The sequence below is a fragment of the Pelmatolapia mariae genome, linkage group LG10_11 (genome assembly GCF_036321145.2).
Source record: "Pelmatolapia mariae isolate MD_Pm_ZW linkage group LG10_11, Pm_UMD_F_2, whole genome shotgun sequence".
NCBI classification, from domain to species: Eukaryota; Metazoa; Chordata; class Actinopteri; order Cichliformes; family Cichlidae; genus Pelmatolapia; species Pelmatolapia mariae.
In genome coordinates this window covers 7,529,565-7,555,187 of record NC_086236.1, presented here as the reverse complement: position 1 = coordinate 7,555,187, position 25,623 = coordinate 7,529,565, and the positions used below count along the sequence as shown (strand labels likewise).

The 25,623-nt window shown below is 41.4% G+C and overlaps 2 protein-coding genes across 5 annotated transcripts in view; one reads left to right on the top strand and one right to left on the bottom strand.

Annotated features, from left to right (window-relative positions):
- The window catches only part of capn5b (calpain 5b), a 64,920-nt gene that overhangs the window by 23,485 nt on the left and 15,812 nt on the right, over positions 1-25,623 (top strand). For all 4 annotated transcript variants that reach the window (XM_063485463.1, XM_063485462.1, XM_063485464.1 and 1 more), the window contains exons 3-7: positions 3,108-3,239; positions 15,055-15,263; positions 16,372-16,564; positions 22,472-22,665; positions 25,471-25,548. In XM_063485463.1, the coding sequence (XP_063341533.1) occupies positions 3,108-3,239; positions 15,055-15,263; positions 16,372-16,564; positions 22,472-22,665; positions 25,471-25,548 (806 nt within the window). The remainder of the gene's footprint in view (positions 1-3,107; positions 3,240-15,054; positions 15,264-16,371; positions 16,565-22,471; positions 22,666-25,470; positions 25,549-25,623) is intronic.
- ompb (olfactory marker protein b) lies at positions 11,866-12,348 on the bottom strand. The gene has a single exon (XM_063485466.1). It carries the CDS (start codon positions 12,346-12,348, stop codon positions 11,866-11,868), a length of 483 nt encoding a protein of 160 aa, XP_063341536.1.

Here is a 25,623-nt window from a genome sequence, read left to right as displayed (position 1 = left end):
TCTCTGGGCTCACTTAAAATGGAATGAAGCAAAGTGGAAAACTAAATACGGTCAAGGAAAACTAACAATGATTAAAGTCAGGTCTGGCGAGCAGATGCACACAAGTTACTGTGAACTAAAAAGCATCAGTCACATCTTTCCTAAATGTGGATTCTGGAGAATTGGTAACAAAGGTTTAAAACGAGTGTAACCGTTTTCTAAATTTTCCGTATCTAAAAGCTCAACCTGCACCATGCTCTCTCCCTCCTGCCCCCTCTTTTACTTTTCTAACCCTAGTTGAGTGCTGCCAGTGTGTAAAGATAAAGAGCTGCTAAGTGGTCCCATGCTTGCTGCTGCCTGTTGAGTAATGGCCGAGGTGCTCATCGACCCGCTGGTCCCATAAAGCAGAGAGCAGAGAACAGACAGGCTTCACACCCAGAACACTGCAAGCACAGCTCTGCAGTAAAAATGAAGCTGGCTCATATTTTGTATCAGGTTAAATTAAAGCTTGGATGATCTAATTTTTTGTTTTCTTTTTAGTCAGTGCATTAGATGATTTTATACAAACTGAAAGCAAGAACGCCAGGTTAGAATTAGGGCTGTGCGATATGACCAAAATCGCATATCCCGATATGCGACATCTATCGTCCCAATAACGATATAAATCACAAAAATGTAACATTTTCTGTAAATTCTGTGAATCTCAGGCAGCTTGACTTGCTTCAAGTGTTTCCAGCTGGGCGTCGTGTACCTGGAGTCTAGTGTTTTAACCGATGCATGAAACGATACATTTTTAGACATAGGTTGTAACGGCCGCCGTTTTCTTTGTGAGTATTTATTACACAGCGTGCTGCGGGGAAAAGCCTGTTCTAACGTTTGAGTCTAAGGTTTATTTTTTAGCACCTGATGGCTCCTTTTTGCTTCTCATCCATAAATACTCTGCATCTTTCACGTGATTCAGTTTATTTTGAAAAGTCTCAACAGGATCTTGAGCTTTATTGTGAAAGGTTTATGTGGAAAATAAACAAGCGGACACGCGATGGTTTTTCCATTTTTGTTGCTAACAACAACGCATAAAAACAGGCGCTTGTCCATCCGTAGTGTGGTCATATTAAATATAAGAGAAAGAGAACTTTAAGAAATTAATATAGCCACTACAGTGACCATCAAAACGATGAAATAATATTACCGTAAACAGTTTATTTTGCGACACCACGAAACAAATGATAGCTTAAAATGAAATGATAGATGTTTTTATATCATCGTCCGATATATATCGTTATATCGAACAGCCCTAGTTAGAATTAAGAAATGTTTAGAATAATATGAAGTAAGAGAAAACTGTAAAATCTATGGTGCATAGTATCATTAAAAGAAAAAGAGAGGCCCACTGAATTTAGGCTGATAAGCCAAAAACCTGCATTCAACAGCTTGGTGCTGCACTGATATTACCATTTTTTTGCCAGCTGGTTATCATATTGTTACAAAAATGTTACTCTGCTATTACTAATATATTTGTGTCCATATTATTATCTTCAGGCATTGTCCTGATAATTAAGTAGTAATAGCTTCGTATTTCCATATTATTACCTTCTTATTTCCATATTATTACCCCACTATCACTACATTATTATTGAGCTGCAATAGAAAGAGTGTCAGGGAACTTAGTTTTCTGCTGTAATGCAAAGAAAAAACATGGATCAGCAGGATTCAGGAGTGCCTCCATCTTCTTGTGAAAATTGATGGAATTAAAATCCCAGTAAAAAAATAAAACAAAACAAAACAACACCGTTTGATCCACAGTGTCCCTGGACAGTCTCTGATTGTCAGCAGCTTCATTTTTCAACATGAAAATAATCTCAAACGCTGCCAAAGCAGTAAAAACATACTAGGATTTAAAAAGAACAAACACAGTGGAACACTATCAGTCATGGATTGGCCTCCCCAGAGTCCACACCTTAAAATTGTTGAAGAAGTGTGAGATCATCTTTACAGAGAACAGAACAAAAGGCGGCCAGCATCCAAAGATCATTGAATGCCCTTCAGGAACCCTGGAGAACTATTCCTGAAGACTACTTAACGAAATTATGAGAAAATCTTGTCTTAAAGAGTTCAAACTGTGCTGAAGAATACTACTACACATTAACTCTCAAGCTTGCTAGAATTTGACACTGTTGTTGCCTTATATAAAGTGTTTCCTATGTGTTGGCACCCATTTCAGTAAATTCCCAGAGAGTCTTTAAAAGCAGAGGTGAGGCAACACTGTGGTAAACATGCCCATCTCATGTTGCTGTCATCATCAGGTAGAGCTGGTGTTCTAGTAATTGAAAGCTCAGTGGTTTCAGCCCCAACTCCTCTTGTCCACATGTCAAAGTGTCCTTGGATAACATACTGAACTCCAAACTGTGTGAGTGTGCCCTCTGAGTGCTGAGTGAGAGTGGAAAAGCTCCATAAATGCCACTCAATTCACCATTTACACAGCGACCCAGATTTGTTGGAAACAGGATTGTATTTGATTTTTAAAAGGTGCAGATAACCTTGTGTAGCCAGCGTGTATGGACGAGAGTAAAAGTGTCCACTGACAGCACACAGCCTCTTGTAATCGCCCCACAGAAGATCTGGCTGTGCGTGCCGATAGATGTGCAGAGTCCAGTTTACACGCAGGAGAAAAAGCGTGAGCAGCTCATTGAACGTGTTGTTAGCAGTAATAGGCTGTCTGTACACACTGTGCCAGAAAATGGACCTCGACACAGCAGCCGCAGCAAATGTGATTTCACAAATGCACACAGCCCACCCATCACCCCCCACTCCCGACTCCTGGGTAGATGATCATGACTGTGAAACATGGATGCATAAGGACAGATGGTCTCTTTCTGATTCATGAACTCAATAACCTATTTATGCACCTCTGTGCCTTGTATTGTGGGCTGTACACACAGTTTATTAACCAGAAACCTTATTTCAGAGGCGCTTCACCCTTGAAACAATAACTTGCTTTTTTTTTCCCCCATTAAAATTATTTTTTTAAACACATATAAATAATAGTATGAGTTCCTGCAAGGGTTCTACTCATGTACTGGCTGTGCAGCATGTTTCATAAGTGTTTTTGTCTTTCTCTGGGAGTGTAGGAGCTGTGTGAGGACCCTCACCTGTTTGTAGATGGCATCAGTGCACACGATCTGCATCAGGGACAGCTGGGTAACTGCTGGTTTGTCGCAGCGTGTTCCAGCCTGGCCTCCCGAGAGTCTTTGTGGCAAAAGGTAAGAACATCTTTTTTCCTCTGCCTTTTTTCCTGATCACAATGTTGGATTAATCTTGTATTAAACCCTGAAAACATAAACCTACTGATGAAACACTTCTGGTTTGAATTGTGTCTGCTGTTACTGTAAATCTGCACTTAAATGATTTTAAATAAAGTGTGGGTGGGAGTATTTTTAAACTCCAGACCAAGCTTGTTATTAGCTATGGGTGGTATGCATTTAGGATCTTTTTAAGATTATGGAAATGTAACTTTGAAATCGTTGCTTCAACCACTCAGTCATCTTCAAAGCAAGTTTGGTGGATCAAGACGGCGATAAACAGCAATAAGATGGAGTCGGTCTGCTATCGGTTTGTGATAGAATTCAGTCAAGTTGGCAGTTAATGCATCTGTTAAATAGTTGCTGTGGGACAGCAATTTATCTGTAAAATGACAGCCACTCAGCAACCTCGTTTATATCTTGGAAGATAATCAGAATCCAAGAAGTTGAATTTGAGTTCCTTAATGCAAAGAGACGAGTCGCAGACAAATTGTTCTGACTCAAACTGATTGCAGTGTGTTTGCAAACTGTTTACAGTCAGTCCAACTTGAGCCACGATTGATTTTCATCATCCATGTCTTTTTGGATCTTGAATGTAGCAAGAAACCCACCTAGCTAGCTAGTATTACCCAGCATGCTTTTCAGATTTGTGATTTTATAAATGAGTAGTGTTACAAATTGTAATTATTCAAGTTCCAATTCCCCACGCATTTCTCCACCTCTTATGAAAATATCGAACTATTCCTTTAAAACAGAATAAATTAATGACTGCAGCTGCTTGCCAGTTGAAAGCTGCTGTACTCTTTTGCTCCCTCTAATAACTACATTTTGCTTTTATTTTTGCTCCCTCTAATGGCTGAGTGTCCATTTTTGTCAGATAACTTCTTCTCACTGAACAGTTGCCAGCATTACCAAACAAACCACACACAACCCTTTGGTTGAGGATCGGCCAGGTAATGGAGGCATATTTGAAGAGCTTTTGTACTGTGCAAAAGCGTGCACAGTACATTGGAAAAAAGGGATGCAACATATGCTCGACTGTAAATCGTCCATATTTTGTGTTTAAGCATCCATTAGGAAACATTACTATAAGAAGTAAACACCAGACTGCATCAGTCAGTAGAAGTCTGAATGGGGGAGTCTAATGTGGAGTCTCTGAGGACAGACTGGAAGCACTAAGGCTAGATGGATGTCCTCTGAATGGGTTTTTATTAGTGAGGGTTTTTTTTAAATTATTATTTTACATGGTTAACCAGCAGAGGCATTTCTGCACTGCTAAAGCAAGCAGGGGCACACTTAGCAGTAAGAAGACAGAACACAGTTAGGTCCATAAATATTTGGACATTGGACAGAGACAACTTTTATCTAATTTTGGTTCCATACATTACAACACTGAATTATTAAATGAAACAACTAACATGCAGTTGAAGTGCAGACTTACAGCTTTAATTCAGTGGGTTGAACAAAGAGTCGATAAAATGTGAGGAACTAAAGCATCTTTTTTTAGTACAGTCCCTTCATTTCAGGGGCTCAAAGGTGATTGGACAAATTAAATAACTAAAAATAAAAAGAACCCTGTCATTGGTTCGCCTCTGATAGCTGCAGACTGGGAACACCCCACAAGGGCTCCAGCTTGTCTATCCATCACAGTCTCGCCCATTGTCAAACTTACCTATTTTCCTGCTGCTAACATATCAACTTTGAGGACAAAATTTTCACTTGCTGCCTGATATATGTGCCACAAGTGCCATGATGAAAAGATAATCAGTGTTATTCACTTCACCTGACAGTGGTTATGTTATGCCTGATCAGTGTAAGCCCTTCTAACACCAAATCCTGTCACTTGGCAGCCGTCTTTGCAATGTGTCTGGGCAGTTATTCAATACAGCTCAGAGGTGTGGTACATTTTCCCCAAAGTAAGACTTAAATGGAAAGTTTGACAGTGTTACAGCTTCATTAACTGCTCAGTCCAGAACAGTCAACATCACCGATTAACGTTATGATATTAAAACAATTGTTTTAATATCATAACAACCTAATATCGTGCTTGCTGCTCATCTGTCTTTGATACAAATGTGCATTAGTGTAGCAGCTACACTGATTCATTATCTGGGGGAAAACAAAATTCCCGTGACAAAATTGCTGTGACAAAACAAATTTCCCACGTGTGGGACTAATAAAGGTTATCTTATCTTATCTTATCTTATCTTATAAAAACAGAAAGACACGATTTGCATCCAAATTTAAATCAGAGGAACCTGTTTTGCTTGTTTATCTCTTCTTCTTGTCTTTTTTCCTCTACTGGGTGTGTGTTTGTGCTGTAGAACCACAACAGCTTTGGAGAGTACATTTGTGGTTTTTGTGTTTGGACCACACGTTGTGCATTATGGAGAGTTGCTGGCACTCCATTAATGTATGCACGGTAAACCCCCTCAGCTAACCTGAATGATCAAACCATGGAGAAGAGGCCAAGGCTCGAAATACACTCGCATAACAATTATATAACCTGCTATCACAGAGCCTACACAACCTATAATATAGATTACTATTCGGGATTCAGTGCCTTGTCTGCCTTTTAGCCAATTCATAAAACGAAAAGCAACAAGACCTATAATGCTCTTATAATGCAGTTTAAAATATTAGTGGTTAGCTAGCATTCAAATACACCTGCCTGTTTGAATGCGTCAAAAGGTATGCAACTGACACTCAAAATAGTCCTGATTTGAATACAGTTTAAATCAATGAGTAATCTAAAAATTTAGAATTGACTGAAGGAACTGCAGTTTTTGGCGTTTCCACTTTGACTTCAGAGGTTCCTGCTCTGTAGCAATATTAGCATTTTAGCTCTGGTGAGGCGTATTCAAGCTGTGCAGTGGCGACTACTTCACCAGTGAATGCAGACATTTCATTCCCCTCAGTCATAAAATGGAGGCTGATGGAGTATTATTGGCGCTGTGACTGGCAGGCGGTGTGGACATCCAAGTCTGTGAATGCGATAACTCGAAAATGAGGCGACGTAGGACTTTCAAATTAATCAAAAACCATATGTGTATCTACTAAAAATCATAAGGTCAAGGTCAGAGGTCAGGTTTTCTGAAAATCTTGTGCTCTTGTGTGTCACCTAAGACTTTCATTGGTGCATCTACTAGAAGGCTCAGGGGTAGCACTGGCAGCCGCTAGTATTTTTTTCACGGTAATAAAAATCCAGAATTAATTCACAAGTGGAACTTCTGTCTTTGCGACATCTATGGCAGATTTATAATTTGGGTAAAAAAAGTTTAAAGCAGAAAAAATATGATTTTTTTCCCTGATTTTCTCATGTTTGTTCTGCATTGTGATCAGCCTTAGCAGGTGTCTTTTTCAAGATTTATTTTTAGGCATTTTGATTCTATTTGATAAGATGGGTAATAGGTGAAAAAGACGGGTGGGGGGGGGGGGGGGTGACATGCAGCAAAGTGGATGACATTATTAATCAGTCATAGCTGTTGTCCAGCATTGTGGCTTGTTGTAAGGAGATGCAACAGTGCTTTAACAGATTTCGCCCAATGTTTACTACCTCTGCTAATTGAATAAAGGTGCATTGGAGATCTTTAAATGGACCGCAGAGAGCTTCGTTCAGCTGTCCTTACTTTGAGAGATGTAGTTTGCTGCAATGAAAAGTCAATTTGAAGCCTTTTAAACACAGATTTAAATAAACAAGTGTTTGCATCCTGATTGGCATCACACATCCACTATCACCAGCTCGAGCACACAAACTTGCAGCATTTGTCAATAAAGAGCAGTTTATTTGAACTGTGCTGAGCTCTGTAGCTGGTTTGAAGTCTCTGGCGTCAGAATGATTCTGAGATGTTCTTTCACGTGCTGATAGAGGAAACAAAGTGATTAGTGAGGTTTAATGGGATTTGAAACAAGATGCCTCAGCCTGTTCTAGAGAAATGCTGTATTGTGGAAGACTAGGCCGAGTACACATGGGCATGCTTACATGGCAGCTTGATCAGGTCCACCCTCAAGGAACAGCATGTCTGCTGCTTATTTCCCTTCTTAGGTCTTTAGTTTTGGCTGATTATTTTGTTCTGGTTTTTCCTTCTTTGTTAATGTCTTTTCTTTTTTTTTTAAATGATCCACATGTCTGATTAGAATCACTGTAAATCTCCCTTAATCCACCTGAGCTTGTTGAATGCACATTTATGTTGATTATTGCCATCTACCTGCAGTATTGTTCCTGTAATTTAACAGCTAAAATTCACAGGCCATTTTTCTGGTGCATTGCAGTTGTTATCAGACACCTGTAGGTGCATTATCACCACAGTAGGCCTTTCTTTGAAGCCCCAGGTGGCGTTCTGAAATGATAGGTGCACTTGTAGGCTTGTTTAATGCAATTTTAAAATGCATGCACACAAATACAGGAATTAGGTTTTTGTGTGAAATTTGTAGCTTTCCCTGCATTCATATCTGGAGCCCACCTGGTCTTTTAGTTCTACTAAAATAGAGTTTTCAGAGTGCTGCCTACACACGTACACATGGCAAAGAAGTTATAAAACTAAAACTTTTATTGCTGAGGCACTTACAAAACAAACAAGATGAAAGCCAAGAACAAATAATCCAACCAAACCTTCAAATCTTCCAAAAGACAAACTGCAAGGGATGAAACAACAAAGAATAGAAAACTGATAGGGTTTAAATACACAAGAGGAGATTGGGACAGAGTGAACACATCTGGGGAAACAGATGAACTGAATCTAATGAGATGAGGGACTGTCAAAGTAAAACGGGAAGTAACTAACACTGGGACAAGGACTAAGACATACTAAATTGACAGAACTAAACAGGGACACAGAAACCAGATAGACACGGGGACGCAACTGACTTCTCACAGGAGATGCTGAGGACAAAAACATAAAGACTAGGCTAGGACAGACTGGACACGGCAGGTGCAAAATAAACAGGGTGTTTGCTTAAATTCCAGTGTATTTGACCTCTCAGGGCCACTGTAGGTTGGGGCATAGAGCACCAACACTTCCTCAGTGACAGCTGCCTCTGTGGAAATCACTTTAAGCAATCAATAAATATGTGAGGCATATAAAAGTGTGGCACTTCTTCCAGAATTACTCCAGTAAAGCCACAAAATGCTGTAAATCATAAACTCAATTGTGTCCTGCCTGAATAGGAGAGAGTATTTCATATGCAAAACGAAGTGTAGTCAGTGTAAACACAGACCAGAGGAGGGTCCATCATACTCGTGCACGGTACGAGGTAACTGCACCTAATTTTAGAGCACCTTCAGTTTCAAATCAGTATCAAAATATTCAAACCAGGTTAACATGTGTTTTGTGATTTTTGTCTGTTTTCTGTCACACTCCCTTCATGTTATTCTGGTTTATTCGCCACATATGATGAATTTGTTTTGTAACGAATCCTAATCTATGTTTTCCACCATCATGACTTGAGTGAGATCTCATAGCGGCTCCACTTCAGTTTGTCCAAGGAAACGATTAGATTAGTCATTACAGAGCCAATGTAGACAGAGATTAGGTCTAACACTGTACTTCAGTGCTCATCTGGACTGAGGTTTTAAAATTCTTTTTTGCACCTTGACTTGAGAAAAACATCTTCTTCTTTTTCTTACAAAAAACCACAAGAAGATGCAGTGTTTAAATAACAGTATGTTAGTAATGTAAAGCACATATGCTTTGTGTGATGGTAAACGTGGAGAGAAAAAAGGAAGTAAATTCATGAAATAATCTGCAGGCAGGAGGAAGTTTTTATGGACCGGAGCATACTCAGCACAGGCCCAGGTGTCGTCTACGCCGCAGATGACCCTCCAATCAGCACCTGCAAGAAAGTACAGCTCAACAGAAAAGAAAACAGACACGTAGGGTCATTTGGAAAATGTCCGCTCCGTGCTGCCACCCCTCAGTGAGCGTCGCCTGCAGCTGCTAAAGGAAACTTTCAATCAGCATCTGCTGTTGTATTTTTTCCAAGATGTTGCCACTTGTTCATTCTTTTCTTGTTTCCTGTTCTTCGTCATTAGAATTTGTTACATAATAAATTATAATACACTTTAAAAAAAATACATCCAGGTTTTAAAACATTTATTACTAACTCAGTCCTGGAACCAGAGTTTCTTCTTTTCGCTTCATTTTGGACACACATTTTATTGAGTAAAAATGTGTAGGGAAAATGTGTAGGGACACATTTTGCTGGGGCTTCCCATGATGCACTGTGTGTTTCTTCTTCACTCACCTTTTCTCTCACTGTGTGTTTATAAACATTGCATCTGCATTTAATCGTTAGCTATTATTAATCTCTGGCTTAGTTTAGTCTTCCATAGTGTGGCTTTTGCCCCGTCTTCCTTCTTCTTCCTGAGTCCGGTTCCGCTGGAGGTTTCTTCCTGTTAAAAGGGAGTTTTCCCTTCCCACTGTCAACAAGTGTTTTACTTATTTGGGTTCATGTGATGCCTTACTTATTGAAGTAAACTGAAATTCATATCGTCATTATTCTTATTTGAAAAAATCTGCCTTGCTATAGTTTCATGTCAGCACCTTTGAATATAACCAACACTTGCCACTCACAGGCAAAAGTTCATGGTTGCACTTAAACCGATCAGTCATTGCCTCAAAACAAGTGTAAACAGGAGGAGGATTTTTGTGTCTTTTTAATAGAGATTTAATGCGGTTGTGCTTCCACAGACATACAGGTTTGTGTCCTTTCCTGTGCTTTTTGTGTTTGTGTGTTAGGAGGTCGTGGTGGAGACTGGAGGAGAGACAGGTGGGCCATTTTACACATATATCAAGAGACTGAATGAGCTAGTTGTTACTATGCACCGTTTTAGCTGTTGGGGTGCTCCCACTGATATAGTCTACATTCTTTTTTTTTTCATGCTCGAAGTGGAAAAAAATCCCTTGTTAGTCTCTTTCTCAGTAGCACTAGCCCTGTTCTGGTTTTGTCTGTTGCGTAGCATGGAGGGTGGATAGCGCTGCATTAATGAGTAGACATTACTGACTCTCTCTGTGCCCGTGGTTAGCAGTTATTACTAATCTCACGGGGGGGATGATAGGCATACCGCCCAACCTGATTGGGCTCTAGTGCCGAAACACTAACCGGTCATCACACAGGAAGTCCAGATCAGCTCCAGGTGGATGCTTAGTTTAAGTTTTCCCTATAAACCAAAATGTGTCAACAAAGTATAGCTGAGACATCTTTCAAGCCATCTAAAAGCTAACCATATAAAAATGTCGTGAATTTAAATGTAAATGTACAGGAAACAAAGTAACAGGTTTATTTTTCTTTTCGTTTTTGGGCAGGATAATTCATGTAATTCATGAAAAATTAGGCTTTAATCTTAGAATCCTTTATTATTAATTCACAAGTTTTGAATGCATTAAGTAGCCAGTGTCAGGTCTTGTAAGCGAGGCTAGCCATCCTCATTTACTTAGTTTCCTGCTAGTTTTACTTCCTGTGAGAGCAAAACAAGTAAATGGTCCAAGTCTCCCAGGAGCAGACACATCTCCCCTGAGATCCTACTTCAAAACATTTTGTACTTTTGTACCAGTTAATTACCTGCAAAAAGCTGCCAGCTTTTAAAGTTCTTTCAAATAGTTCTGGAAATATTTTAACTTGTAATTTTTGATGTTCTTTTATTTGTGTTAATGAGAAAAATCCTCACTTGATAATGGGATGACCGGTGGGCTTATTTCTCTGGTGCATTAGTTTACCTCTCAGTCACAGGGCGACAGGAAAGAGTGAGCAGAGAAGACATACCAGCGAGGACAGTCGGTGAAAATTCATATTCATGCATTCAACACTGTTGGCAAGATCGATTTAATTGAGACTCTTGAGAATGTGCAGAGTTAGATTTTTTTTTTTTTTTTAAGCAAAACCGAGCCTCTGAGTTGCATGTTAGTCACACGCTTTGTACTGACAAGAAACGAGTCTAAATCCTCCTGACGTCTGGGTTATTTTCCTTTTTCTCTCACACTTTTCCAGACACTTGTCTTCTCATTCACAGTTAGCATTTCATCCCCTGAGGCAGTTTGAAAGCAGTCAGGGCGAGCCTGCAGGAGGAAGAAGTGGAGGAGGAGGAGGCAGAGAGGTGAAATCCACATGCATCTCCTCACTTGTTTGTCAGGGTCACCATGTAAGACAGAGACCGATGAGGTGGCAGGAACCTGTTCCCCTCATCCGCTGGGGAATAGTTGCACCCATCCACAGAAGTAAACACTGTCTCTATGCATTATCTCGTGTGGGAATCGGCTCCAGCAAACCCTTCAGGGCTGGCTGTTTGTGAGTTAGAGATGGGATAACAATTTTGTTCAACACTCAAACCCAAAGCACTTAAGAAAATGCAGATATGCCTTTTAGAATGATTGGATTTATTTCAATGATCTGATACAAAGTTATGAAACAACAACCTGTTTTGATCACTAAAGTGTTTTTGAGTCCTTAAAGGATGTCATCTGGCCTGTGTCGATATTTTGGAGGGGAGGAATCATAAAAGGAGACAGAGGGCTGGCTTTATAGTAGCGGGTTCCTCAACTGAAAGCACACAAGCACTGAAGATGAGTCCAAGTATTCTACACGCCGAGTCTTATTTGTCCACCGTGAAGGTGATGGAGCAGTCGACCGTCTCCGGGCTGCAGCCTTCTGAAAATGCAAACAAGAAGTACATCACCTTCCTCACCTTGGCCAGCTCTGCGATCCTCTCACCGAACTCGTCAGCGTCAGCCTCGTAGCACTGGACCGGCGCGTCGTCCCCATCGCCCGCTGCTCTCCAGAAAACACCTGCCGGCTCGAGCAGCTGACGGGTCATCAGGTTGGTGAGGTCAGGCGTCCAGAGCTGCGAGGTACCCATGATGGTGAGGCGGCCCGGCTGGGCCAGCCACACCTTCCAGTGTGAGAACTGGAGGGACTGGTTTGAGAAGTCCAGCCGGTACACGGCCTCATTGCCCTGCAGCAGGCGCTCGCCCTCCTGCCTTTTTTGGCCGCGCTGCTGCAGGGACTGAACCCGCAGGCGCATCACCTCCGTCAGCTCCACGTCCAGCCGGAAGGGCAGCTTCACCTCTTTAGACATGCTCAGAGGGCACACCTTGACAGGCAGAGAGGTCAATACCAACTGCAAGGCTGGATTAGATCGGCAGCTATGTCGAAGCTAATTTATCTCTGTCCAGACCCTCCTGTGCTCCGCTCCTTTCTGCTGGCTTACACATGAGCATGTACTACTGATAGCAGAGGCGGGTCTTACTTAGAACTACAGAAGGAGATAGAGAAAACAAGATGCAACCACAGTGCAGGGTTAGCCCTCAGGGAGCTGTGCTTAATGCTGTTTGTCACATTCGTTTGTGTCTCTGCTTCCTTAGATACAGATTCTTAACTGTAACACATTTATTGCATGAAGTGTCGTCTAGATTTTGGAAGCCTGCATGTGTGGCAAAACAAATGTGAATGCCAGAAGTAAGAGTGAGGTGGTCCCTCACATATAATGGGTGGGCTTCTATCATCTGAGGATAAGAAGAAGGGAGTGTTAAGAAAGCCTCTTCACTCCTCTTATGTGGCAGCAGGGGAAACCTGCGGCGCTTTGTGCTTGTGTCTCTGGTCAGTCGTTGGGTCACTTTCCCTCCAGAGTTCAGCTGCTGTATAGCAGCACTGCCCAGCTGAAAGCTGAGATAGATGGAGCACCACCACCACCCCCCACTATCCACACTGCAGAGACAGAGACTAAGTAGCAGCGAAGGTGGAGTGCAAGAGAGATTGCTTCCCGAAGGATTACGAAATGACTCTGTGGTGTGGTGCTTAGTTTTTTTTGTTTCTTCCTTCTCCTTGCCTGTAAAAGGAGCTGTTGCTGCCTCTCAGAGCTCTGGAGGGGCCAGATTCTCTCCATCAGCGGGTGTCACCTCCTGCAGAGAGGGTTGACAGTAACTGCTGTTCAGTTAGCGCACCCTGACATCTCCAAGAGCTCCCGCTGGGACAGTCAGTCACACATGTTGTCGCTCTCTGCATCATTTGCAGGTTTTATCGGAGACTGTATTCATGCTGATAGAGGCTTCACAGACACCCTTTTTGCAGGTCACTTCTGGTGTTCATAAGGTGCTCCGTTATGACTCTGAGCCGCAGTGGGATCACGGTGAAATGATATTTCATAAAAGATGAGAGCAATCACACCACGCTATAGTTTAGAAATCACTTGTTGTGTCCCCTTGTACATTTCTGGATGCTGTCCGGTCACTGATTTCATTTCATTGAAGAAAGTATGAAGATAATCATAATTTAAATATGTGAGTTATAGAACCAAATCAGTCTGAGAACAGCTGATGAGGAGGAGAGAACAAAGCTCTTCTTTGTACCAGGATGTAAACATGTTTATTTCTGCTGTCTGCAGTCTGTTGGGATTAACATTATTTTGGCTGTTTGACTGATTTCCTGCAGCAGGAAGTTGTGTTCAATGAAAAAACTGAGATAAAATATTGCTCGCCACACATATGCGGACCAGCTGGGAGTGAAATTCAAACATACAGTGGGAGCTACCGTAGACTAAAGTAGAGCTAAAGGGAGGAAATTTGCTCAATGCGTCAGGAACCAAAATTTGCTGGACTGGCACAGCATTGTTTCTATAACAGAAGGAAAATGAGAGGCTATAATAGAAATACCATAATATTAACAAAGGCTGTAATCTGTCTGCTGCAGATATTTCTTTATTTTAATCGATATCAGTCAAAAATGTTGTCATTTAACTTTGGTTTGCACTTTTTTAGGAAATTTGGGTGTGATTAAGATAATAGATGGTTTCATTATTAAAGAAAGACAAGACTGAAATACAAGCTTTTTTGTCTGCATTGAGTCAGTATTCTGAATGGCGAGTTATATATCAAATACATATTTACATATGCAGTCCTGCGTTCATACACATGTGCATGCTTTCTTAAATCAGTTAAGTGATAACTATATGCACTTTGTGATACTAGGGCAGTTTTTAGTTGCCTCTCCATTGTGTGGACCGACTCCAGCGCCACTGTCTCAGACTGCAAGGTGGTGGTGGCAGACATTGTGAGCTTCTTGTAGATGCAACACTTCTTCACCTGCTGCAGGTGTGGTTAAAGGGACCCTCCAGCACACAGGGGCTCTCCAGATCAGAAGGACGACTGCCGTGACCGGTTTCAGTCCAGTACGGTGGAGTCAGTCTCTCTCACCGTAGCTGAGGTAGCTGAAAGATATCAAAGACCTGAGGGACCTGAGCCTGGAAGAGCACAACTGAACTTTGAAAATAAGAGGACTGTAAACTAATAAATGAGTGCAGGTAATGTTGCTCTCTTGGTCAAAAGGAGGTCAAAAGTTCTCAAACTTGGGTTGCTGAGCCACGTCTCTGTGCAGGAAACACTGCTCTGTGTCTGCTCAGGGCTCTGAGATCATCAAGAAATTCCTGATACGTGTATTTGTTTTACCTCCCCTGTGAAAAAACTAACTACAGTTCACAAAGTGGAGTCTGGTTATGGGCATTTCGCTGGGCCAGAGCAAATGCAGGCAGCCAAAACACACACACACACACACAGCAGTCAAACAGTTATTACCTCTCACCCATGTCCTATTACAGCTGGATTTATGACTGAGAAAGCCAAGGTTATAAATTTGTCCCCTAATCCTGAACGCAACAGCAGACATGAGGGGGACGGTGGTCTCGCTTCGCCTGCCCACTCCACTATGATATTATTTGTGCTCCATGGACCAACGGCTATTTGTTTGGCTTACCTGCCCCTCTGCTCCCCTGTCCTCTTCCACCATGTAGGTCATTCCAGACTGGAAGGAGCAGGAGTGGGATACAGAAAAACCAGACTCCTACGCTGGGATTTTCCACTTTCGCTTCTGGCGCTTCGGGGAGTGGGTGGACGTGGTGATTGATGACCGGCTACCGACGGTGGACAACCAGCTGGTCTACTGCCACTCCAACGACAGCAACGAGTTCTGGAGCGCCCTGGTGGAGAAAGCCTATGCCAAGTGAGCATCAGAGGCAGCAGATTTTACTTAAACTCAGCTATAAATCCATCGGAGTCAGATTTATCAAGCTTGTACGGAGTCACCAAGGGTGTGGTCACATATTGGTGTCATTAACACTTTTTTTCACATCACAGATACATTCATTATTCCTAGAAATCATCCCACAACACAGAAATTTGTAAGATGTGTTAAACTGTGCTGAACGTTTATCATTTATCAGTGAACAGGCGAGACGAGCACATTTCAGCAGGTTTCTGTCCACAAACCAAAAACACCAAAAGCAGCCCGATACAAAAGAATTATTATGTCCTTCATAAAACACAAGACGACACAAGAGTACATCAGTTTTTAGACATGGATGACTCAACATTGATATCAAATAACAAAAATAATTTTAAAGCTATGCGGAAAACACTCTCTGCCTTTTTTGGTCATTAATAAATAGACATTTTTACCATAAGCTTGAAAGCAAAATGTAAATAAAATGCAGGAATTAAGTGTAAAAAAATGAAGTGTAAATTTCTGTTGCTACACCTGTGAACATGGCATCAGTTCTTTATTACTTTTTTGTGATTTTTAAACAAAAAACATAAAACTCTACAATCTGTTTTAGAGTCAACAGCATAAGACGGCTAAAAAACAGACTGGAAATAAAAGTGCATTACTTTATGAAGGTCAGCGGTTCTTATGTGTCTTTCATATTAAAAAGGTTCTTATGAGTCACATCTGTGGGCAGATTACTCCAGAGATCAACACTCATTCATATGCACAAGTTTGCTCTTTTAGTTCTTTCATGGAAAAGAGATAAATCAGTTAAAAGATGTGATTGCACAGTTCGATGTGATGTCCATTTTCTCAGTATTTTGTACGTCAGTTTGATTTTATAGATTTGCTGAACTATTTTTGTTGCTCACACTTAGTCATTTAATTGTAACCGGTATCTGTAACTCGATTTTAAATTGGAAAATTGTCTAAATAAATAACACAAAAACAAAACACATCATGGCCTTATCTCTGTTACCACATTTAACCAGTCAGAAGTAACCTGTTTTTGTGACAGTCCCCAAAAAATAGGAACTGTATATGAAATTGTTCCCTCTTCCTGCAGGGTTTACGGCTGCTACGAGGCTTTGGATGGGGGGAACACGGCTGACGCACTGGTGGACTTCACGGGTGGTGTTTCTGAGCCCGTGGACCTGCTGGAGGGTCAGATGGCCACAGACGAGGCGGCCCGTAACCAGCTGTTTGAACGAGTGCTCAAAGTCCACAACAGAGACGGCCTCATCAGCTGCTCCATCAGGGTAAGAACCGTGCGAAAGGTTCAGCTTAAAGAACACGCTAAGAATCACCAGTTAACCTAACATGCTTGTGTTTGTTGGATGTACATATATGAATATGAAGCACCAAAAGAAAACCTTGAACACAGCCCTCAAATCAAAGCTGATTTTCTTTGTTAAGACTAAAATTTGGATTACAGTTCAATTTCTGGCCATACTTCAGTAATTAATGTACTAATTACTACACAAAAACTCTCTTACTGGAGGTCAGAGTCAAAGATGTTGGTCTAAACTGCAGCTCAACCGGCTGATGGAGTCATTTTAGTCGGAACTTAAACCTCATCCCACTCCAATAGTCAGAGGATGTCAGTCTCTGCTGTTTGCACTTTATCCAGGTGCAATAGCACAGAAGTAGAGTGCCAATTAAAGATGCATTCAAGCACTTTTGAAACAAAGCCATCGGGAAGCTCGCACTTGGCATTTCAACAGCATTCAAAACCCCGCTGTCTGAAAATTGTGTAATCCCCCACAGCTGACCTCCTGTGCCCCAGAGCCCTTTAATAATTAGAACGTTTTCTATTCTGATTTAAAATCCAGGGATGAATAACCAACCTCTGCCTGTCGTGAATGACTTTCCAAAGACATTCAATTGTCTGGCAAAGATAGCAGCCATCTCAGAATCTCCGAATGAGCTCTTCTCAAAGGCTCTTCAACTTTGTGCTATAATTAATGTGCGAACGAGGTGCCATTGTGCGCAACATTTCAGATTTGTGCCTGTGTGTCTTTTCCTGTCCTCAGCATTTGAAGAACCAGACCCGGGTATTGTTATAGGCTTCCTGTTAGCAAAAGCAGGTTTTAATGTGGGGATTAATAAACGGTCCATTCCAGTGAAAAAGAGAAGCCAATAAAAACTCACTTATAAACCAGGAATAATTTATGGCCATTTGTATTAAAGTTATAATGTAAAGACGTGAATAGTCAGTTAAAATCACGTTCTGTTACTAATTTGGGTTTTTTCTGCTGTTAGAGTTATACTGAAATGACACACAAGGATTTCCACCCTGACGGCACATAACTGTAGCTGTAAGGTACTAGTGCTGGAAATGTAACAACAGTCAAACTTCAGGGCTGTGTATGAAGTTTCTATGAGTCTCTATTTTATTTTATGTATTTATTTTTTGGCTCTAATTTACAAGTTATATGTGTGTGTGCTCATATGTGTTTGAGTACAGGAGCTTCAGTTTTTATTTGAATAATTTAAGGAGACAGAAATCGGTACTTCATTCCTATTTTTTTGCTGTTAGTAAAATTTATTCTTGGAACTCATTTAGGGTCAATTTATTTTTCACTTAAATAGCACCAGCCTTACAACAACATTCATTTCAGGGCACTTTACATTCCCTTTGAGCAAGCACTTGAAAATATTCAGGAGGAAAAATAACAGATATTCACTGCAGCTATTTGCAACACTGGAAAATAGAAAGTCAGACTAATTTGAGTACAATAAATGGGTCAAATAAATCTTAATAGAGTCTATGCTAAGACATTCTTATTAAGACTGTCATTTTGAAGCATAGACAGCCTAAAACATGGATGTAGCCACTCTGATGTCACCCACTCGTTACTGAAATCCTGTTCTGCACCTCGAGCTGAGCATTTTCACCGTTGACATCTTGATGTTTTGAAACTAAAGATGATGAAGGTTGGATCTGACTGTGACGTCGGCAGTCATTGGCCAATGAGGATAGCATTGATAATCCTTCTTTTTGACACTAAAAGGTGTTAAAGCAGGTCGTATACCAATCAGAACGTTGGTGGATTGATCCCTGCCTCCTACAGTCTACATGTTGATGTATCCTTGGGCAAGATATTGAACTGAATACCCTGATGCGTTCATTGTAATGTGGGTGTGTGCAAATGTTAGATAAAAGTGCTTAGGTATAGATATCAGCAAGTGACTCAAAATTGAGTAGAAAGACACTATATAAGTAGCAGTGGGTTACTGTAATTTGCAAAATGAACTTAATGTTTTATTCAGTGTGATCTGAAACTAGAGCACGAGCCCATAAAGCCATCAGGAAAGTGCTCACTGAGGTCCCAGAGGGAGCTGAGGGCCATTTTCCCATGAACTTCTGTATAACCAAAAGTCTTTTTACAATAAGATAAGCAGCCCCCTGCTGGCCTTTTAAAAAGATTAAATTCACTTGCATTTATTTATATAGCGCCAAATCACAACAAGAGTCGCCTGTAGGCGATTGAGATTCTAAGGTTAAGACCTCACAATAATAGAAAAAAAAACCCCATCAATCAGACGACCCTTTATGAGCAAGCGGAAAGGAGAAACCTCCTTTTCCCGTCTGACGGGGCCGGCTGGAGGGCACAGGACAAGATGCACCTAAGAATTCAGGTTTCAGGTGCTTAACTTTTAAGACCAGGAGGCTACGTCCATCTTTTATGCTGTCTGAACCTCCAGTAAACTGAGAATTGCTGCTCTCCTGCCACCATCTGTTTAGACATCAATATAGCAGCTTTTCTACAAAGCTCAGTTCTTCCAATAAAACATTAAGCCGACTCACCTCTATGCAAGAACAAAATAGTAAAAGCTGTTGCGAGCATATATTTCATGTAAAAGATGTCAGATGTTGGTTACTCGAGACCGCTTTTTGAAGTCTCACCTTTTTGCCTTTTTTTTTCTAGCTTTTTGGCCCCTGCAGCTTGCTTTATTTTGTTCTTTGTTCTTTTTTAACCAAAACTGATCATATTTGGTATGTAAGTTGAACATACTGACATGGCGGTCCGTCACAGTATACATGATGGACATAGCCTATATGATGTCACCCATTGGTTTTGCACTACATTTCCACATTCCAGCGTTAGCATTTTGTCTGCCACCATGATGGGGCATTAATTTGATATATAACCAGAAGCTTATATATCAGCTAACACCACCTAGCATTTACCAAAGCTGCATTCATAAACTATACAGGTGGAGCACATACACACACACACATCTGCTAAATATTTTCGGCTGCCTCATTTAGGGGTCGCCACAACAGATCATCTGCCTCCATCTCACCCTGTCCTATTTCTACCGTGCTCCTCTGTGACATCAGCCCTCTGTATGTGCAAACCTTCCTTTCTTCTTTTGCCACAAATCCCCCATGACAATCATCTTCACCCACTCCACCCTGCCTCGACTCTCTTCTTCACCCTTCTGGTGCATTGTCTGTTGTTTTGGATGGTATTTAAAATCTCTCTATTCCTTGCGTCTTCAACTTTCAAACCTGCTTCTACTTACTTTCATACTCTTCTCTCCTGTGCATACCTCCACCTCTCCAGGCTGTCTTCCACCTGGTCCCTCCTCTCACCACAGATCACAGTGTCATCTGCAAACATCGTAGTCCACAGATACTCCTGCCTGACCTCTTCTATCACCCTGTTTATCACCACTGCTGCTAATTAGTTCTAATTAACAGACTAATAAAATACTAAAAAATAAATTTTTAACTAACCAAAACTGAAGCACAAACCTCAGGGATGGGATAATACTAGTGAGAATTCCTTTAAAAAGACTTTAACAGGGAACAACAGCACAAAAACACATTTAAGAGGTCCCTTTAGAGACTCAAAGTGACAGATGAGGACTAGCAGGCACCGACTGACTCCAGCTTCCCTGTTTTTGGACACCTGAAAACCAAATCAGCTATGCTCCTACCTCCATTATCCAGGTGGATGAGTTCAGGGTCATTATTATGGGGAAAACGATCCATAAAGGCCCAAACTCGACTTGACTTAGTTTTGTAGACTGCCTCAAGTGGCCGCCAGAGGAACTGCTTTTTTGTGTTAGCTTTGTTTGTTAGCATTCTTTTCTTTTGTCTAGACCAGGGGTAGGCAACCTTTCTGATGACGAGTGCCATTTAAAATTTCCTCAGAAGTCAGTGTGCCATATGATTGCATTAGCAATAAATTTAATAACTCTATATTAACAGTTACACACTATATAGAACTCCTTTATAGAATTATATTTGTTTGCAGATGTTGGCAGCTATTAGTGAATAGTTATCAGCTATTTTGAAACAAAAAAAAGACACTTTTTATCCATAACAAGAACTCCATAACAGCAAATGAACTGTACGACAGAAAATACAAATGCTATTTATGGTCTCCTCACAACAATGATAAGTAAAATAAACTGGGCCAATATGGCATGTTTGTTAATACAGGGATACACATGTTAATGTGATCTCTGGTCTCCCACTCAGAGACACAGGTCTCCGAGTGTCCAGCATTCAGACGGCTACCTGAGGACACTCATGTGAGAGAAAATCTGCTCACACAGATATGTAGAGCCAAATACTGTCAATAAGGCCTCTGCAATGTTCTGAAAACAGTTAACCTTGTCAGGTAGTGATGTCCAGCAGGTGAAAATGCAGCTCCATGAACACGCACAACTATGGATTCCAGCTGCTTCGATGTTGCATTAAGTGGCATTAACTCAGCCAGTTAATGCGAGACAAATCCAGCTGCTCATTAAAGATTTCTGGTTTGATCAGAAAATAAAACGTTGGTCCATACACCTGAAAGTCCCAAAAATGCATTGTGAATTCTGTCTCGAGTCTACAGATGTATCCATGTATGTCCGTGGTGCTGATGCTGCGCTGAGCGGACAGCTCCTGAAGCTTTTGAAGTGTCGGAATGTGGAAAGCTAACAACGTTATTTTTAGCCAATTACAAGTTGAAACTGGTAGTTGGGTTTGTTAGCTAAGATACCGTCATTAAGAAGAGGCACAACTAATGTGTCTATGGGAGCTAATTTGCGATGTGCACCGCTGGCGTGGCCATTTATTTTTAATGCACCTTCTCAGATTAATTCACTGCGTGTTGTGCCCAGGACTGGACTGGGACAAAAAATTGGCCCGGGCATTTTGACTAAAGACCGGATCACCAGGTATTAAAGCCATAAAGCCTTTGAATGAAAACAAATGCTGTTGTGACAGTGATGTACAGTCTTGTTGGTATTTGTATGATTTCTATACATTTTACGTCAGATAAAAACTTTGGTTGTAAGCTTCAGATAATTATTTAATAAAAGCCAGACATTTTAAATGAGAATAAGAAATACTGTATCAGTATCAATCATCAATCAGTTTCATGATTGAAGAAGAAACAGGAGAGAGAGGGGGAGAGAATGAGAGCAGAAGAGGCAGCTGTGCAGCGTAACGACAGAATAAATCCAGCTTTGTGTTTTTTTCCATTCTAGCTGAAGTACGGGACAAACTCAGTCCCTTCTCAGCTCAAAACGAAACGCGTAATATTTTCTCTGAATCCATCTTTTTACGGGACGGCTGGCAACTCTACTAACTAACCTTATGAATTAAATAAAGTTCAACATCAGTAACATCATAGCACCCACCCAGCTGTATAGAAACTCCGTCATGCTAGCTAGTACGCAGTACGAGTTATTGTAAGTGATTGTAAAAAGTCAGCACAACGAAAATAAACTACACCTAAACTTGGTTTATATCTGACCCAGATAGACTGCAGGTCATAACTTCTTACCTGAAGTTCAGTTCACCTGACACTCGGACCGGCGGCCGCCTCGGGTCTCTCCTCCTCCGCCTCCCCTTTCCCTCATCCACCTGCTGGCCTCCACCACTTGCTAATGTTACTGAATCTGTGGAAGCTCCGCCATAGCCACCACCAAACAACTGAGTTATTTTTACACACCGACCAGCATCTGGCCAAACCACCACCTTTCATTGTTTATACCGTCACAAAAAAAAAAAAAAAAAATCACCGGGCCACCGAGCAAATGCCCGATATGCCCGATGGCCAGTCCAGCTGTGGTCGTGCCATCACTTAACCCTTCTGCCTAGGGTTGCCGACCCCTGGTCTAGACTGACAGACGCGTCTGTGTTTTCTGCTTTCCAGGCGACCACGATAGAAGACATGGAGGCGCGGCTGGACTGTGGTTTGGTCAAAGGCCACGCCTACGCCGTGACAGATGTACGGAAGGTACGGCTAGGTCACGGACTGCTGGCCTTCTTCAAGTCGGAGAAGCTGCACATGATCCGCATGAGGAACCCTTGGGGGGAGAAGGAGTGGAGTGGCCCTTGGAGTGACAGGTAATCACAACACTGCCACCTGCAGGCAGGAAGATAAACTACTGAAGCTCCTCAGTCTCAAATCCTACCCTGTTAAAGGTAATTGAGCTGTCTTCATCTATCATTACTCGTAGCAGACATCTTACCTCTGTGAGTCAGATGTGGAGCATTCCCAAAACAATGTATTTTGCCCGTAATAGGATACGTGACCGTGTCACGATCAATTTAACCAATTACATAAATTGAAAATGTCAAAGTGTGCCAGTCCCTCAGAATTTGACTCACGAGGTTTCTAAGAGACGTAACATGACGAATGATTAAATGCCAAACGACCGAACAGAAAGCAATCCATACATAAGGTCCAGGACACAGAGAAAAGAGGAGGACGATGGGAAATGTCATGTAGACAATGAAAAATGGAAATGCAATCAAGCTAATGGGCCGCAGTGCAAAGAAGAACGGCTAAATTCAGCCCAGTCGGAGAGCCGCTTGTTTATGAAAGCAGCTCAGACGTCCTCGAGAAAAATGTTTCAGCTCAGTTTTGTGCTTTCTGCTTTGCTCGCCTGTTTATTCTACGCTATTCTTCTCACAGGAGTGGGTAAAACGGAAAAATAAATGTGCTCCCTCCTCGTCTCTGTCTTTGAATCGTGAACGGGCAAATTCGGTGAAACAAACAGGGAGCCGGTAAAGCCGGATAATAACAGACTCTGAATTATTGATAAGGCTGAAAGAGAGACAGCTGTTATTAAAGAGACGTGAGTCATCCCTCATCATTCACTCACTGTCTCTGAATAATTTATTCATGGTTTGATAAAACCCGTTACTGTAAATGGAGGCTGACAGACCGCTGGACGTTTGTCAGGGCATCATAAACAGAGACATAAACACAGAGCTAATGCATCCAGTAAAACACCTGTGTTTCCCCTGAGCACTGAATACAGAGGAAACCTTGATGTGCAGGTATGATTCACACGGTAATAAATACCACGACTGGTGCTTTAAAATAGAGCTCAGGAGGGAGAGACGCGCACGCGATTCATTTGTCTGAACTCGATACAGCTACTCAGAAATAAACTTTATAGCTGTGGTCGTTATAAGGAGTCACAGCTGAAAGTCTTGCAATTAATATTTATAATATTCTGTTAATAATTTAAATGTTTTTCCTCTTCCCCATACTTGAGGTCCCACCATTTTCATAGCAGGCAGATGTATATTATTTTACTAGTATGACTGTACGCATCTTAAATTAATGTTGTATGGTTTAAATCTGCTAATCTTATGTAAATATGTTTACTAGTACCCTTAGGGATTATTTGGAGTACTCTGAGGGTAACTTAAGGTTAGCTATGAAAGGAAATTTTGCACTGAAAGGTGCAGAAAATAAAAATTGAAATATTTTGAGTGACAAAGACATGTTTGAAGCAACAGATTGCAGGTTTTTCCTCACAATTAAAGACTTGGGCAGGATTTATAAAACAGAATGGTAACGCAGGGATGAGTACATCTGTTCAATTTTATATACAGTATATAACGCTGAATCACAGCAACAGTCACCTCGAGTTGCTTTATATTGTAAGGTAAAGTCAGTAATACAGAGAAAACCCCAACAATCAGACGACCCCCTATGGGCAAGAAGAGAGCAAGAGTTTAATAATAACTAATAATTAAATGCAGAGAAATGTCTAAACACGGGTGATGGAGAAGACAAGCGTGAAGAAGAAACAGTCATAGTTAATAGGCCTGTTAACTAAAAGAGGATTCAGATGCAGTTGATTAAGCCCTAATGACAAATGTTTTTAGCCTAATCTTAAAAGTAGACAAGGCGTCTGTCTCCCGAATCCAAACTTTGAGCTGGCCTGAAAGCTGAATGCTCTGCCTCCCATTCTACTTTTAAATATCCTAGCAACCACAAGTAAGCCTACAGTCTGAGAGCAAAGTGCTCTTTTGGGGTGGTATAGTATTAAACACAACATGGTTTATGTAAGTCAAATGCTGACTCGACCAGGAAAGGGATGATCAATAAAGCGTGCTTAAGAAGCATAGGCAGCGTTTGCGGGCGACAATTTTCATTGTTTTTAACATTCAGTGTCATTTCGTTACAAAGAAGTTCTTTATGGATGGCGACTTCTGTCTTCCCACTGATTGTTGTACATATTTCTGGCACTCCCCCCTGCTGATAGTAGCAGCTCTGACAGGTAGATGTGGGCTTTCATCTCCACACTACAAATGCAGTGTCATACTGGACTCCAACAGGGAGCAGTTGGCTCTGTGCAGCACCTAAGCTGAATGAGAACAGTAAAACAATGTTGGATGTTGGTTACTTGAAAGTATAATTACGTGTTCAGACATTATTTTTTGAGGTCACATTCGTAGGCTTGATATTTGCTCGCCCAATGGTCCATTTATAGTTGGTCTTTTAGAGGCTTAAAGGTGTTTCGTTTGTGCCGTTTAACCAGCAAGAGGTTGTGAAGGCTCCTGTAATGTGTGCTGCCATCACAGAGGAAATAAATTGATGATGAGCAGGGGGAAATTAGCTGTCACAAATGATGAGCTCAAAAAGAAAATGCTCAAGGATCCCCCTCCATGTGCAGCACCTGAGCCCCCCGGGCTCTGTTGCAGGGGTTGTGTAAAACCAACACATGAGACAGAAGATAACGTGTCAACAACAGACGTCACCCAGAGCAGGTCCAAATGGGTTCAGGTCATGAAACAGTGAGGCCTTTTACAAAAATCTGACACACTTATACAACAAAATATAAGTCTACCTCTAACAAAAGCTCGTTTCACATAAAAGCCTGTTTGCTCTTTTGTTTTTGCTCCCTGCAGTTCGGAGGAGTGGAACAAGGTGAGCAAGAGTGAGAGAGAAAAGCTGGGCGTCACCGTACAGGACGACGGCGAGTTCTGGTGAGAGCCTGAAAAAAGATACACCCACAGTCATTTTGTTACATTAAAAAAAAAGGTTACAGCACTTTTATTTTC

Bases quoted from the DNA above. Each gene is read 5' to 3' on its own strand.
- ompb (XM_063485466.1), bottom strand. From the start codon at position 12,348: ATGTCTAAAGAGGTGAAGCTGCCCTTCCGGCTGGACGTGGAGCTGACG.